The sequence below is a fragment of the Zootermopsis nevadensis genome, unplaced genomic scaffold, assembly GCF_977971745.1.
Source record: "Zootermopsis nevadensis isolate Lab colony 2312 unplaced genomic scaffold, Znev_1.0 Znev_ptg000024l, whole genome shotgun sequence".
Taxonomy (NCBI): Eukaryota; Metazoa; Arthropoda; class Insecta; order Blattodea; family Termopsidae; genus Zootermopsis; species Zootermopsis nevadensis.
Genome location: NW_028259156.1, coordinates 18,360,592 through 18,377,019, shown reverse-complemented (window position 1 = coordinate 18,377,019; position 16,428 = coordinate 18,360,592). Strand labels below are relative to the sequence as shown.

The 16,428-nt window shown below is 37.7% G+C and overlaps 1 protein-coding gene across 2 annotated transcripts; it reads left to right on the top strand.

The window, feature by feature from the left end:
- Window positions 1-1,409: 1,409 nt before the first annotated feature.
- fat-spondin (extracellular matrix protein f-spondin) lies at window positions 1,410-14,979 on the top strand. Of its 2 annotated transcripts, none has more exons than XM_022077067.2 (15): window positions 1,410-1,789; window positions 4,170-4,332; window positions 4,639-4,909; window positions 5,273-5,417; window positions 5,956-6,162; window positions 6,975-7,098; window positions 7,405-7,535; window positions 8,216-8,447; window positions 9,024-9,195; window positions 9,704-9,941; window positions 10,277-10,478; window positions 11,452-11,622; window positions 12,039-12,205; window positions 13,040-13,115; window positions 13,443-14,979. In XM_022077067.2, the coding sequence occupies exons 2-15, from the start codon at window positions 4,170-4,172 to the stop codon at window positions 13,448-13,450; spliced, it is 2,307 nt and encodes a 768-aa protein (XP_021932759.2). In that variant the 5' UTR covers window positions 1,410-1,789; the 3' UTR covers window positions 13,451-14,979. The 2 variants fall into 2 exon arrangements, with proteins under 2 accessions (XP_021932759.2, XP_021932758.2); XM_022077066.2 differs by having other exon boundaries at window positions 1,411-1,789; window positions 4,165-4,332.
- The last annotated feature ends 1,449 nt before the right edge of the window (window positions 14,980-16,428 follow it).

Here is a 16,428-nt window from a genome sequence, read left to right as displayed (position 1 = left end):
GATGTGGCCATTTTATATTTAATTCAAAAATGTTATTTATTTTATAATTACCGCCGAACTGTATAACAAATGCAACAGCAACTGAAATTATTGTGGATTAGCCACTGGCTGATTTTCAATAATAAGGTCAAGATAAGAGAGGTTTACTTAAGGCATGTTAACTCACTTAGTACAATATTTATTATTCACCTGCCTACCATAGCATGAAACCAGGATCTAGCATTCACTCTGCAGTTTGTATTTGGGAGGTATGTAAATATGTTTACAAGTGTTCGTATTACCAGGGAGTCTCGTCCAACATTGTAAACCGACACCAGCAGACTGATAAATATCAATGTTAGTGTTACTTGAGAGGTATTCAGTTTGAATTTTAACCAGGTTTTCAGTGCTTTTCTCAGTTTCTCCAAATAAAATGCAGATATAGTACCTCTATATGCCACACTTAAGCAGAAAATTTGTAGAATGCTGTTTATTTTTGTGAATGTAAGAAAGAGAAATTTTCACATAGGACATTGAACATATAAAGTGCTGTTACATTGTGTGCTGCTGGTAGTTTCATTATAACTTTACAATCTTTGATTAAATGCTGAGACCTGTATGATAGCTTTAGCTTGAATTAAGCTATAAAATTTTAAATAATTAATGTGGCCCTCTATTTGAATGTGTAAACATATTGCTTATAATAAGAGGAGCATTTGTTCTCTTGAGGTTCAAGGAATATGACCTTACTTGTCAACACAAGTGCAACAGAAATCTTGCAATTCAGCAATGGATTTGTGATATCCAAGATTGAATGCCTAGTCTCAATGAGGTTATCAGATAGGTCAGAGATCAAGAACCAGCGCAAAGTCAAGTTCCCTTTTCTTAAAAACAGAATTGTTTTGTTTACCAGCTTTGCATTCTGTACTATATTAGTGTGTATGTGTCTTGTGGTTAATCAGCACGTTTTGTGGTTCACATAAAATAGAACACTCCTATTTTTATGTGAATGGTATCAACTAATTTTCCAGAGTATACAAACACCCTGTGGGGATAAAACTCAAAGACAGTGAACTTTATTTTATTGTTATCAAAATGTGGCATCACATTCTTTGGTATGGTGGAAGAATTATTTATTTTTCATTGGACAATGCTCTATGTATGTTTATGAACTAACTGATTAACCAGCTAAGAGACCATCTATCCACTCACTGACAGCCCCACTGAGAAACACCAACTAACCCAGTCTGAGAACCACTGACCAACACCAACAGACCCACTTAATGACCTGTTTGTTGACAGACCTAGCAAAAACTAACGACTTATTTTCTTGATGTATAATATGCTAAAACACAAAACTTCCAAGACATATGGTGTAAATTATAACTAAACACAATTTCTGTCCCTCCAGAGTTGCATCGCTACATGTCAAGCAAAGTATGTTCCGTGGAGGTAACGCGATCCGGCCGCTTTTAACAGCCAGCAGTAACCTCGGAATCGGAGGTGGTGAAGAGAAAAAAATCGTTGCCTTTAGCGCGATTCGAATGCTAATTGTCCATCTTCGATTAATGAGTTGTCACTCTTTTCCGGTCAGGAAACAAAACGGCAATGCCGTGAGGAATAACAGAACAACCGCACGAGGGAACGAAGTGAGAAAGTTGGCGGTCATGTGACGGTGCCAGATGTTAGACAGCGGATGAGTTATCAGTGCGCGCCATCACATGAGTAGGACAGTTCAAGTCAGTCTGTCGAGTGGAGGGGCGAAGTGAGTGACGTCTGCTGCTGGTCTGCGTGTCGGTAACTCCAGAAGGTAAGGCGTCTTCAGGCTCTGGTTTAATTATCTACCAATGCCGATTTGTTAGGAGGCTGGATGGGCCCCAGGGCCGGTCTGCATGCGTTGGCGAAGAGGGAAGTCCCTGTGTCGAACCCAGGTTGTCCGTTCCGAACCCAGTCGCTTTACCTACAGAAAATAAAACTGTACGGCGTGCTCCAGAAGATGGAAGTAAAACCAATTCCTGATGCGTCTTTTACATTAAATGTAGGCTTAGGTCAGGCAATGGACATCGTGCAGTGAAACTGAGGTACAATGGTACAATTGTTTTCAGAACTTTATGGAACCAACAAAGGAAGTTCCCGCACAGTGTCGGGAGAAGGTGTGGCGATTCCAAGAAAGGAAAATAAATATCTGGGCCGAGCCCTTGGTGACAGGAAGTAGGGGCGGGCGGGGAACAGTGTTTTCTTAAATGTGGATCTCCAGTGTGTGGCATCCAAAGTTATCGAGCCGGTTGTTTGCACAGTAGAACATTTTAAAACGTGGCGGGGTATGGGCTGCCTTAAAAACGACGCAGCAGGTTCCTTCTTCACCCTTTTAATTCACCACTCACAGTTATTTTTCTATTTGACGCTTCAAAACCTGTGCGGTTTAGAAGGATAAAGGTAAAGTCCCTGTTTGAGGACTCTCCACCTCTGAATGAAAACGTATGGGGAAGTGGTGATATTGCTCCACTCATTCGTAACCTCTGTATGAGGTGGAGAAAGTGTCGTTAAATAAAAAATAACTATCCTCACTCTGAATTGTTGCAATGCACGATACAGTGTAGCAGTAACAATTTGCTGTGGTCCAGTGTTGTTTTCAATGAGTCAAGGATCGAAACGTAAAAAACTTAAGAAATGCTGATTTGTCAAACGTAGAAACGAGAGAAGCAAACAAGCGAAATACGGACTTTGATGTCAAGTTTCCAACTTTGCTTTGACTACGATGACCCATATTTTGTGATACTGGAGGCGTAAAGTGTGAACTTATGGTCGCAATTCTGGCGATGACGCAACAAGAAATGGAAGCAAGATTGACTTATGGGACATAGAGATATATATGCTCTGATCTGAGTCACAAGTAGTTCCAGGCCTGGGCGCATTCTGAGAAACAGAGCCTGGTTTGAATCCTGCCAGGACAATTATATTATTATTGTTATGATCTTCTGTCAAATCTTATTCCAACTTCATAGCCATCTTTACAGTGAAGATGGCGTACTCCGGTAGAAGTTTACGGACGTTTCAGGGTCGATCTTGAGGGCGGTGATGGATGAAATTACACAAAGAGAAGCTTCATAATTTGTGTTCTTCCCGTGATATTGGTGAGAAGATAGTGGCTTGTAGCACATGTGGGGGAAATAAAAAATACAAATACAATTTTGGCCGATGAATCTGAAGGGAAGAGATCACGTGTGAGACCTAAGCGTTGATGAGAGGGTCTAGAATACGATCCAGAAGCTGGCTTTTGTTAAGACTGATATGACATTTCGGGTTCCATAAAAGCAGGAATTCTTTCGTCGGCCAGTTAGTTTTCCAGGAAGACCTTACACTTTGCAGTAGGTCAGTTAAGATCCTAAGTACATTAGCTTAATTGCAGTAAATAAACGACAACGCTGTATAGGAGAGCAAACAGATGTTCGTGGGAACTACCACTGACGCTTCCTTAAACCCTCTTCTTCGGAATAAGTGGGGAAGAACAAAAACGACTGCTTTTTTGCTCCGTTGACAGATAATTACAGACAGAAAGTTGTCACTGCGTTCACGGTATTTTTAGAGTGGAGAACAACTAACAGATGGCAAGCCTGGTTCACAACAACAAGTTGTGAAACTCTGAATGCCACTTGTTACAAATAACTGTCAGCCACTCTACTGACCACAAGAATGTCTTCCAAATGAGTGCTTTGTTCCTTTGCATACCTCACTGGCCCTGAGGTTTATTTATTGCAGGTACAGATCTACTATTAGCATTTCAGAAACCATGCTACAAAAAATTTCAGAAATTACTTTTCAATATTTATCATTTTTCACTATTTAAGGTAAAGGTGAAGTTTTCCCTAACCAAGCGCTATGCCATGCAGGTATTGAGGGAGTGGAGGTAATGATCCACCAGTTTTTAACCTCAGCATTAGATGGAGTTGAGTCATTGGCTTCGTGCCCCGTCCACTTGTCTTACAAGGAAGAAACTCTGGTACCTGTTGCATAGGAGGCTGGCTGGTCTCCAGAGCCAGTCTGGATGTTGGGGAGAAAGGCCTTGTTGGTTTTCCAACCCATAGTCCAGTCACCATACTCACTCATAACATAAGAAATGTTTTAAAAGATTGATACACCAGTCTCTGATTGTTCAAAGTTAACTGAACAGTTTGTTTTCTGCAGTACAGATGTGGTGGGTGCTGTGGGTGTGTCTGCTAGGCACTGCTCACGCATGCGTACGTGAGCCTCGAGAAGAGCATTCCACTGCATTGAGGAGCCCTGGTGACAATGGATTCCACATACAAGTGAGTGGTGAGCCGGAGCGCTATGTGCCTGGAGCAGTGTATACATGTGAGTTGGTCTGACATGTGTAATTTTATTACATATTAACATTTCACATATTCTAAAATACAGTGTGAGGATGGAGAAAAGTATGTCTTTGAAGAGAGTGACATTTCTAATTGACTTACTTATTGATTTTTATCAATAATTTTGTATTTGTATGTTTTCTAAAATGCCACACTTCTGAAGTGCACGGTGCAGAACAGATTTTTATGGTGTTGGTATAATAACTTTGGACAGTAAAAATATTAATGTGCATTCTAAATCCACTAGCTTATTGATATACATTATTTATTACTGTCTTATATCTTGCAGTGTCACTTGTGGGCTCCCGCACCCATGGCCGCCTTCAGCAATTCACCCGCTTCATGCTGGGTGTAGAACCACTTGACCCTCACCATGGTGTTGTGCTGGGGTCAGATGCCTCCCCTCAGCGAGTTGGCAGCTTTCAGTTGTTCGGAGACTCACTCACCACATTTAATGAGCACTGCATCAACACCATCTCAGAAGCTGATGACCTTCCCAAAACAGAGATTCAGGTCATGTGGATATCACCACCAAAAGGATCTGGCTGCATCATATTCAGGTAGACTGCACTAATTCTGTTGATCAGGGTCCATCTTGGAACCTCAGAGGGGCTCAGTTGGTGAAGAAATTGTCTGTTTTTCATAAAACAAGAGCCCAGCTCTGGTTCCTGTCCGAAGCCAGATGATTCCAGGTTTTATTTCCTGACGTATGTGGTAATACGAATTCAAAGATTGTGTAAGCATTTGTTTGCTTCCTTCTCTGTTAGTTAGTGCATCTGTGGCAGAAATAATCATTACAACACAATTTCCACTGCGGACAGACAAGTGCATTCTCGTTCAGTACCAGATTCAAGTGAGAAGGTGTTTTGATGTGACAAGAAACGAGTGTCGGTTATGGCCGATAATTATCTTTTCGTTGCCAGAGCCATGGTACTGGAAGACGCAGACAACTGGTATGCAGATGATGGGGCACTCAGTCGGAAACTTTGCGAACTCGTTGAGTCAGATAAGGGGAGGAAGAGTGAAGATGAAGAAGAGTGCTGTGCATGTGATGAGGCAAAGTACGAGGTGTGTGACTTTGTACAACTCTTGTCATGAGTGTGTCATTCTTGTAAAATTATCTTTGCTGACTTATGTTGCTACCACATTTTAATCTCCTCTGTAGATGCTCACAGCCTAATTAAATTATGACATTTAATTAATATAAGCACAATTTAGTGTGCTGCCACATGGCAAAAATAGCCCTTAATGGATACAGTATATTTTCCATATTGGGTTGATAAAGGCTGATGCTAATTAATCTTACTTTTGAAATGTGTTCTCTGATAAGAAAGGCATCAGCGCTTTTGTAACAAAGGATGAAGATAACATTTTCATGTCTCTTTCTTCGAGAGAACTTGTGAAAACAGCTATAAGTGAACTGATCTGACCATCTGATTAACATTATTTTAAAAGTAAGATAATTATTAGAAATTACGAATATTTTGAATGCTCTCAAGGGCTACATCTAGCACATGGATAATATCTTGTTTACTTCTGCTTTGGATCCATGAACCGTTTGTTGTATTTATAGCACACCAGATTATATGCCTCATGTGTTTTGCAGCTGATATTTGAAGGCTTGTGGTCAAACCATACACACCCAAAAGACTTTCCATTCTCGCTGTGGCTGACTCACTTTAGTGATGTGATTGGAGCTTCACATGAGCGCAACTATTCCTTTTGGGGTGAGGGCCAGCTAGCTTCTGATGGTCTCCGCCAAGTTGCAGAGTGGGGATCGGTGCGAGGAATGGAAGCTGAACTGAGAGCAAAGGTAGCATTTGTCCAAACTCAGTGATAATGAAATTTCTGAAACAAGTACCTGTTAATGAAGTGGAATGTGAACAAATTTATTATATTACATTTTAGATAAATTATATGCACATAATGAATGACTGTCACAATAAAACCTGGAACATGTCATGATACAATAAACACTTACAAAGAGACAAATTTAAGAAGAAGCGAACTTAAATTTATACAAGATGTAAACATAAAATCCATTTTCCATTTTGTGAGAACTTAGGTTTAAATATTTATGCTGTTCTTTGCATGACTGTACTACACTTAAAGTTTTATAATTACACACAATTAGGGAACTGTTTGTTATGCATTATTACAAACTGACTGATAGAATAGAAATTGTGGTTAAAAAGAATGAAGAATTTACATGTGTCAGAAATGATGACAAAAAGAAGTGCTCACTCTGCTGTAAAACACAGTTATGAAAATTAAACTCTTTAGAGATTTGAAGTTCTCATAGCAGTTAAGAAATTGATTGTGATCTTCTGGGTTGTGTCTTATTTCCTGTTGCAAGCATTTCAGATACACAAACTGCTTCCCAAAAGACTACATAGCATCATAACCTAGAAAACTACAGTCAACAATATAAATGTTATTTTTGTACGGTTATGTAGTGGAACAATGACTGCTGTCTTCTGGGTTGTAGTACCATGTAGTCTAATAGAAGTCTGGTAAACATCTACCAAACTACATGGTGCTAAATCCAGAAGATGGCCATCTTTGTATTCACCACTGTGAAAAAGTAAAATTATACTTGGTGGAAAAATGTTCATATTCTTTTAGAGCAAGCATCTCCGCACCCTCATCAAAGCAGCTGGATTGTGGTACCCACGAGTAAACACCAACAGTACATCCACCTTCAGAGTAGATCAGCGCCATCCATTAGTGTCAGTTGTTTCTATGTTAGGTGAGATACTTGGTTTCTGGGTATATCAGTGACAAAACATTTACAGTTCTGACAGAATCAGCTAAACACTCAAATTATTCGAAACTCAGACTGAATGCTTTAAAACATGCTTCCTGAATACTATTTCTTTAATTTAATATATTTTGTTATTGTTTTTCTGCATTTCTCGCTGCTCCTTTGTTGCATTGCGGTGGAATATATACATGTGGCAACTAAAGAAATTTGTGATGTGGAGCTTACTGAGATCAGAATGCAATATGAAGAGATCACTTAAACTGTCACATACAAACTGATTCATAATGACAGGGCCAACTCCGGACTGGATAGTTGGAGTACCGGGGCTGAACCTGTGCAACAAGGACTGTACATGGATAGAACAGAAAATTGTTGACTTGTACCCATGGGATGCTGGCACTGACAGTGGAATAAGTTATATGGTAATTATTTACACTGAATCTTTCTTTACTCAAGTAGCTTGAGACTGGAGTAACTGAAAGTAAATGGAACTCATGATCTATGCTGATAATGGAAATTTATTTACTGAGAACATAAATACCATTAACAAAAGCATAGAGAGTATGTTATAAGTTAATAAGTATGTTGGTACAGAGCTAAAAACTGAACGAAAGTAAGTGTTTGTTAGTGTCTTGGTCTTTTCATTTCTTCCTACACTTTAATTATAATTTCAGTGTTAAGAATCTCCATCCTAAGATTAAATAAAGAAATAAGAAAGGGCTCATTTTGAGTTCTTTGTCTGTACTGAATGAAGCTGAGATAGTCCAGTTACAAATTTTGTGTCAAATAGAACCTGAATCCAAATATGAATACACATATTTTGCAAATGCATTCATTTCAGATCCACACGTTTTACTAGTTTTGTGTTTATTTACTGCACTGCTGATAGAAATTTGTAGTATAATTAAATTATTACTGATTTAAATCCAGCCTGTTTGTCTAAATTAAGCTGAACTCCTTTACTTCAACAGTCTTCCTTATTTATTTCCTGGTTGCTATCCTATCACCAGTCATGTGATGCAGTGTTTAAACGTTAATTCCTGTGAACTCAAGTTGAACCTAATTTAGCCTGTCTTGTCATAATGATATGTTTCTGTTCCAGTCTCCAAATAGTCCAACTGTCCCACAGGAGAAGATCCATCGCATCACTACACTATATCCAGAGGATCCCAGAGCTCCCTTCTATGATCCATCGGGCAAACCCATGTTGCCCTTAGCTCGCCTGTTCCTGAGAAGAGACTCTGTTATTCCCAAAGGCTGCGATGAGCAGAGTCTGGACAGGATTCTGGAGGAAGCTGTTGAAGTTGCTGAGAATACAGAGGATACATCTAGGCGTGAGTCATGATAACTAATAAGACATTTAGTATGCATACAAAATGCTGGTCAGAATTATTTTCAAATGTTAGTGTAAATGTGAGTACTATATTAGGATGGATTTTAGATAACTGCTGGGTGAAATAGTGGATTGGATTTGACTGGTTCAGGGCAGGGTTCAGTAATGGACTTTTGTGAAAGCAGTGTTGTACCTTCAGGTGGGCAGGGAATTTCTTGACCAGCCAAATTAAAATCAAATTTTTAAGGAAAACCCCACACAGTGGCATTAGTTGGTGCGTTACACAGTGTAGAATTGTAAAGGGTGTAGAAAGACATTGTCATGGTCTATTTTAAAATACTATTCCAGAATTTTCTTGTAGGTACTAAGGCAGATCACAAGAAACCTCAGTCAGAATAGATTGTTCTGCAAACTCAGATTTGAAATGTGGACCATAAAATATGAAATGGTCCCTTCCTTCCACATCCTTTCCAATTCATCACTCACTATAATCCAATGCAGATTACCTGTTCATTTGAAAGAGCATACTTAAATAATTCAAGGATCAATCACCGTTGAAACAATTGTGTGCTTGTAGCGGAGTGTGGCGTGACGGAATATTCTGAGTGGAGTGCATGCTCAGTAACATGTGGAAAGGGACTGAGGATGCGACAGCGTAACTACCTGAATCAAGCAAGAGCAGGTATGATGGGCTGTGATCGACAGCTTGTGTCAAAGGAGATGTGTGTTGCTGACATACCAGAGTGTGCGTAAGTATGATTTATCACATTGTCTGTTAAACAATGTTTCAAACTTACTTTATTTTTGTGGTGGAAGGGAGGTTAACCAGCTCACTTGTTTGTGTGTCTGTCCATTTATAAATGGTAATTCTTCTTAAAAGCTTCTTATTAGCAATAATCTGGAGAGACTGAGGAAAATTATGATGTCTTATTCAGGATAGAACGTAGCCTGACTGATATTTAAATGGAGTGCTTCCTTAATGCAGGTCTGTATGTTACTACTAAATAATTGTGACTCTTCAAACTATTAACATTTGTATACTATATTTGTAGGTTAATCTTAATTTAGTAATTTATGTTATAATGGAATTTAGAATGTTAATGTACTTTTCTCAGTGCTCTAAAGTGAAAAAAATTATACTCAGTTTAACAAGTTAGTGCTCAAGTGGCTGAAAGTAATCTGCCACATATTTGCTGTTAAACTGCTAACATTATACTGAAGAAATAGCAAAAAAAAAACTGTTGTAATCTTGCACAGTGGAGGTCCTGTAGCTGATAATGATCAGCAGCTGCTGGAGGACAATGAGGGGATTTGTACCACTACTTCTTGGGGTCCATGGTCAGAGTGCTCTGTCACTTGTGGAATAGGCACTTCTACTCGCACCAGGAAATTTGTTGAGCGACTTGGTCGTAAGAAGTGTCCTCACGTGTCCATCATTGAGCGGGAGAAGTGCATGCAGCCGCCATGCAGAGGAGAGGATGCAAATCATGAAGTGGTGAGTGCTGCTGTTTGGATCTTCAACTGATAAATCCATGGACTAATTAATGAGTTTAAAGTTGACCCAGCAATGCTTCCCTTAATTCTCTCCTATTGTAAACACCCAGGAACTGTTCTATGTAAATTTCTGTTTCCAGCTATAGCTCTTGAAGACATCCATGTTCTCATCCTTTATCCTACTGGCATTTATGAGAATTAACCTTTATTGACTGTGCATTATACTTGTGCATGTTCCAGTTGACAGCTAAATATTGAACTGCAGAGTTAGATGTCCACCACCCCATAGTACAGGGATTCTAAGTCACTAATGAATGTGTTATATTGTATTCCTAGGCAGATCCCATGTGCCCTGTGACAGAGTGGAGTGACTGGAGTCCATGCAGTGCATCCTGTGGGAAGGGTGTGAAACTGCGCACTCGTCTGCTGTTGGTTGCACCAGAACTGCAGGAGAAGTGCAGTGCACGTGTGGAGCTGGTGCAACAGAGACACTGTATTGTGCAGGAGGACTGCACTTTTGACATGGTCATTGCTAAACGTGCGTGTCACTTTAACTTTTACTTTGAATGCTGAGTTCTGCATAAGCAGAAATAGTTCCTTATCTGTTTATCAGAATCAGCAATTTCGTTTGGAGTAAATTCTTCTAATTCTTCTGCCTCTTGTCTACCTCACAAACTTTTTCTATGCTTTTGACCTCTTTCCACTTCGTCCTTTCTTATTTTACTTATCTTTATTATTTTCCTTCTACTTCTTTGTTTTCTTCTCCTCTCTCAAAGAATGTTATTGCAAAATAGGAATAGATTGAGTTTTGACAATATTTTTATTGATCTCACTGGGGACTGAATGTAACAATTGAGCAGTTAGCAGTTCTGCTTCATATTTGGAAGGTCCTGGATTCAGATCTCTGCCAAGGGACTGGCTATCCTTACTAAGGTTTTTCATAGTTCCTCAGGCAAATACCAGGATACTAATTTAAATTACATTATGAGCATCTCCACCCATATCTTTTCCAGTTTATTATCATTAATCATACCATCATTCAATGCTGTGCTGTCTGAGCTACTGACTGTGTTCTTAAATGAACCACAAATAAATGATACTATTGGATTTGATGAAAGATACTAGATAAAGTATTATAATTTTTCATGATCATGTGTTTATAATTATTTTAATAATTTTTACATAGTATAATATTACTATAATTAAATTTGATAAAGGATTTACACTTTGGTAATTAATTACAAGCAATAAACCATCCCTGCCTTTCTCATTCACTTTTTTCTATCTCAGCCCCACTTTCTATTTCCTCCTGTCTCTTTTATTCTAGTAAGATCACTTCATATGTAGATGCAATGCTCATATTATTAAGATTTATTCAGCCCATAGAAGGCAGTATATAGTAGGAGAGACTAGAAACACACATCCCAATGTAAAGTGATCATTATTACTAATTTAGCAGATAATCCGAAACTTTGTACAATTAGATGTAAGGTGATGTTTGTTCATTGCAGAGGTATGCATGATGGAGCAGGAAGTTGGCCCTTGTCAAGGTTATTTTGAGCGCTGGTATTTTGAACCCAGGAAAGGAATGTGCGTGCCATTTGGTTATGGTGGTTGTCGAGGAAATCGTAATAACTTTCTCACAGCTAAGGAGTGCAATGATGCCTGTGCTGTTGTTAGGGGTAAGCAGTAACATCTTGAGTTAACAGTTACAAAGATTTATTTTATTAAAACCAGTATGAATTGGAATGACTTACTCTTAGATATGGTTGAAACATGAAAATATGTAAGATAAAAACTGTTATGTAGTATAAATAAGGAACTTATAGATAATCAGCAGTTTCTTAATAACAAACCCCATTACCATCTTTGAAACTGCTTCATTTATAATATTCTCTAGAAACACAGGAAAGGCCAATAATTGATTTCAAGTATAATAGTTAGGCCAGAAGTTATGGTAATTTAAATTTAAATGAAATGAGTGCAAAAACTATAAATAAAACTCATCATTCATGTTATTGTATGTCTTTTGGTTCCAACACTTTTATGTTACTAAGTTATGTAGTCTTGTAGTAAGTGTGACTACTTTATATTGTAGATCAGCTGTTGCAACAAGGGGCTCCTCAGGTGCAAGGGCTGAGTTCTAATGTAGTGGTAACAGCAGCTCCTCCTCCTGTCGACTGCATGGTGAGTGACTGGAGTGTGTGGACAGATTGCAGTGTCACTTGCGGCACTGGCATCAGGGAGCGGTTCCGCATGATCAAGGTGAGACTGGGTGTTATTATATGTGGTCTTAATGTCACTGATATTTGTATTGTACCCAGATTGATAGTAAAGTGCTTCTGCTATTCCTACAATGCATGAATATGTTTCGTTAGGGAAATCTGATCAAAAATCATTCATAATGAAATTAATTTTCATCATGTGAGAATATGGAATTTTACCCTGTAATATAGGGCTGCCAGCCAGACTTTAACTTCTGCATTAACACTTCAGTTGCATGTTAGTGTGATGCATGGCCACCTAAACTGTGCATAAGCCATGGCACATGGACAATCAAAATCAAAAGAAAGTCAAATTTTACTGGATTAGAATTCAGAATAAATTGATGCATTGTGTACAGAATATCAGAAGACCTCAGCAAGTCTTGATTTGTATTATATGTTGTTATGATAGTAGTAATGAAACTACATAATTTTTAAATTCATATGCACGGGCATTACAAATAACTCTTGAGCATTTACAAGTTTGTTCAGAACACATTTTGTAAAAAGTCTATATTTTAGTCCATAAGCACAGTCACATCACTTCTAGCTCCTAAACTCAGAGATGAAAAATCTTATGAGAACCATAAAGAACCAGTTACCTGTCGTCAGACAGAACATTAAATAATAATAATAACAGCATAAGCTTTTTAATTTATTACTGGCTGCATTCTTATTAATTACTCATTCAGCCAAATAACTTAATATGTTGTTATGAAGTGAATCACTGCTTAATACATTCACTGTCACCTCTGATAAGTCACACTGAGGAATAAAGACAACAAACATAAAATTCCCATCTTCCTTCCTGATAGATCAGTATTTCATCTTGCAGGTAAAAGCTGAAAATGGAGGTCGACCATGCCCTAAACGCTTGGTTCGGAGGAAGAAGTGCCAAATGGGACCTTGTGGTGAGCATTACTTTTCCAGAACTATATTATCCAACATTTGACTGTACTGGACTCATTCATAAAACTGATTTAAGTAAGGCTGTTTCAGTTACATAGCAATTTTAAACTGTTAACATATCGAGGAATTAAAACCAAATATAAATAAGAAAGAGAGAAGGTATACTCCTATTTGACAAGTGAACCCTGCTTGCCAAGGCAGTTGACTTACAGTTCCTTCACTGACTGATGTGTCCCTTCACACGTGTTAATGTATTGAGGGCAATCCAATTGTGAACATGCGTAATATAAATCACCTTATTATATCCTTATTTTTATCTTTGTTTCCAGAAATTTAATATTTCCTAATTATTGGAAAACAAAAAACTAGCTTTAGGAGAAGAAGGATTAACATGCCACTATCCCATGAAGTAAATGAAATGCAAGTGGTTCCAGGGACTGGTGGACTTCAAACCATTTTTCATTGTGGTGTCAGGAACTTCACATAATGAAGATTTACTTTCAGATTTGCAGTTGTCATTTACTACACAGAAATAGGTATACAGTTATTTTTACATATAACAAATCCTTATAAATTAACTGCAACATTTGAGAAGAGAAATAAAAATTGTACACAGGTGAGAATGAAGTTTCTACAATGAAACTCTTGAAAGTACTGTTCTCTAGGATTCTATCCCATGGAGTAAAATGTTTATTTCCATTCAGCTTGAACTTTAAGAAATGGCTTATGATCCCCGGTGAACTGTTATAGAAAAATAAGGTCTTGGTGCATATATGCCTTACTTATGTTATAAAAAACCTATATTTCATTTTATAAGTTTGATAGTTTATAATCATTTTTATAAATATATTAATAAAGTTGAAGGCAATTTTTTTTCCTTTGAAAGTTTTTAAAATAAGTTCTGACTTTTAACTCATTCTGTAAGTATCAACTGTGAGCATGGAGGCAAGCTGACTGGTTGTGAACATCTGGTCAATGAATTGTTTGGTTATTATAAAAATGACATAATTACAATAAAATTGACATATTAGTTTACTTTTTCATAATCGATAATGTGATGTATTGTATAAGAATTGATATAGCTGGTTGCATTATATGCAGCTAGTCAGCATTTTTGTTTAAAGTTTTTTTCTTCTCCCTAATATGTTTTCACTTAAAGTGGTCATTTGACAACCAACTCTGTCCATCCATCTCCAGCTTCCACAAGCTCAGTTTCTTCCCAAGAAATTCTTCTTGTTTTCAGACTTCTGGAATGTAAATAGAGCATGTCGTTTATGTGATAGTTTTAGAAACAAAAGTTCTACTTTCAGTCATCAATGTCTCAATATGATTTATAAATAGCTAGCCAGAACCAGACAGCAGCACATAGTAAATTGCCAGTATGTGACAGTTTTAATTCTTTTTGTACGTTGATAAAAATAAACAGTAGGACAATGCAAAAATGAAGAACAAACTTTCCATCAGGTGTTATACACAAAACAATATTTCTTCCACTACTGTGAAAGACTACAGACTACATGAGGCAACATCATAGAAGACAGCCACCTTCATCCTGAAATCTTCCCTTCTACCACTTCATCATGTGATTGCCCTTAATTTTTATGCCTGTACCTGCTTCTTCAGAACTATTTTCATTCCTCTGTTTCACTTCCTGATTGCTGTTCGCTTCACATCCCCATCATCATGATAGCAATGTCAACCGACTGATGATCAACTTTCATGGCTGTGGGCCTGAAATTTTATTAATTTTTGTCGCCTTGAATGCTTCAGATCATGCTATGTACACTTGTTATTTGGAGGTCGGTATTTGTTTCTGTAATACAATTTTGTGTGCATTAACTTGAACATAATAAAGATTAAAACTCATTCCTGTCTGAAATTTTATTTGGATGTATTGGGAATCTGTTATATTATGTGGGTGCAGAGTGGTTAATTTCGGCTTTTTTTTCCCCTTTTGTTTTATTTCTTGTCCGCGTTCATTCGTCTTTCGCAGAACCGCCACATTAGTTCCTTCCTTGATTACTACGCGCGGTGCCTCTTTGAATAGCGTCAATGTTTAGTCAGAGCTGTCCATGAAATTAAAAGCGGCAGAGGGCACAGATCACAGAGAAACCAAGAACGATCGGCCAGGTGGGTGGTTTATCTATGTTGTATAAGCTCTTGAGGTACGTTATTGTACTGCTGCCATTACGGATTTTGGTTGAGGATGGTCTTATAGAATACATGCAAATGTGACGCTATTCATTTTCTCTTGGTGCTTCTCAATCGGTAAATATACAATTTATAGTTGTAGTATTCGTAAAGTTTGATGTCCATTGTCACTTTTGACATTACAATTTTTTTACATTTATGCAGTATGGCCATGTTGCTGTGTGATTTGTTAATGAGTAATTTTGTATCAGTCAACATCTGTTGAACCACAAGTTGTTTGAAGTTAATCAACAACCATTTTCAATAACAAATTTAAACAGCATAAGACAAATTAATTATTTACGACGAACACAGTAGTTTAAATAGCATCAGGGCACCAGTTCTCAAGCTCTAGGACCTGCTGGTTGTGACAGTTTCGCCAGCAAATACCAGGTAGTACCCAAAATTGAGCCCCGACTGATTCCTTCCATATCCTTTCCAATTCATTAATTACTTTCGTAATATTATGTTTCGACAGTGTCGTTAAGAAAGCCATGAATATATAAGATCAAACATTTAGTAATAGAGGGTATAGCAATGCTCATATGACTGTTAGCTATAAGGGAAGTAATAGTAGTAGTCTGATCCGTTGCATTTAAAGACATTCTGCTACATCGCGTGTATTAGATAGGGCAGATTGTGACATTGAAATCATGAAGTTCTGTCTTTTTGATATGATAAGGTCTTTATTTAAGAGTATCTCTAATGGTATCATGCAGTTGCCTTCAAGCTACAGTGAATGGAAATGAGTGCCTGGTGAGTTTAATGACGAATATTCCTCACTGCATCAGTGTATTGGGTGCAGTACAAGTCCCAGTACAAAGTGAACAAAGCTTATTTTATAATTATAAGATTCAGTTTTGCATTGTATTTGTATTGGTGGATGCTACACATTCCTTTCACTATGTGCATATGTACATGTTGGTTGTGAAGGGAGACTATGAGATGATGGTGTATACAGAAATAGTAAGTTCCATGAGGAACTGAAATCCCAGCAGTCTGCACAACTTCCTGCTTTATGTGGGTGTATTATGTGATTGCTACTAACAGCACTTCACCTTTATCAGAAAAGTAATGAAACCATTTTCAATACTTTACAGAGATATAACCAAAAGTTTGTAGTTA

What these genes read in the sequence shown, in the direction of transcription:
- fat-spondin (XM_022077067.2), top strand. Translation starts at nt 4,170, where the DNA reads ATGTGGTGGGTGCTGTGGGTGTGTCTGCTAGGCACTGCTCACGCATGC. An exon ending in AAGCTGAACTGAGAGCAAAG is followed by an intron (nt 6,163 to 6,974) that starts GTAGCATTTGTC and finishes ATATTCTTTTAG; the next exon opens with AGCAAGCATCTCCGCACCCT. An exon ending in AGGATGCAAATCATGAAGTG is followed by an intron (nt 9,942 to 10,276) that starts GTGAGTGCTGCT and finishes TTGTATTCCTAG; the next exon opens with GCAGATCCCATGTGCCCTGT.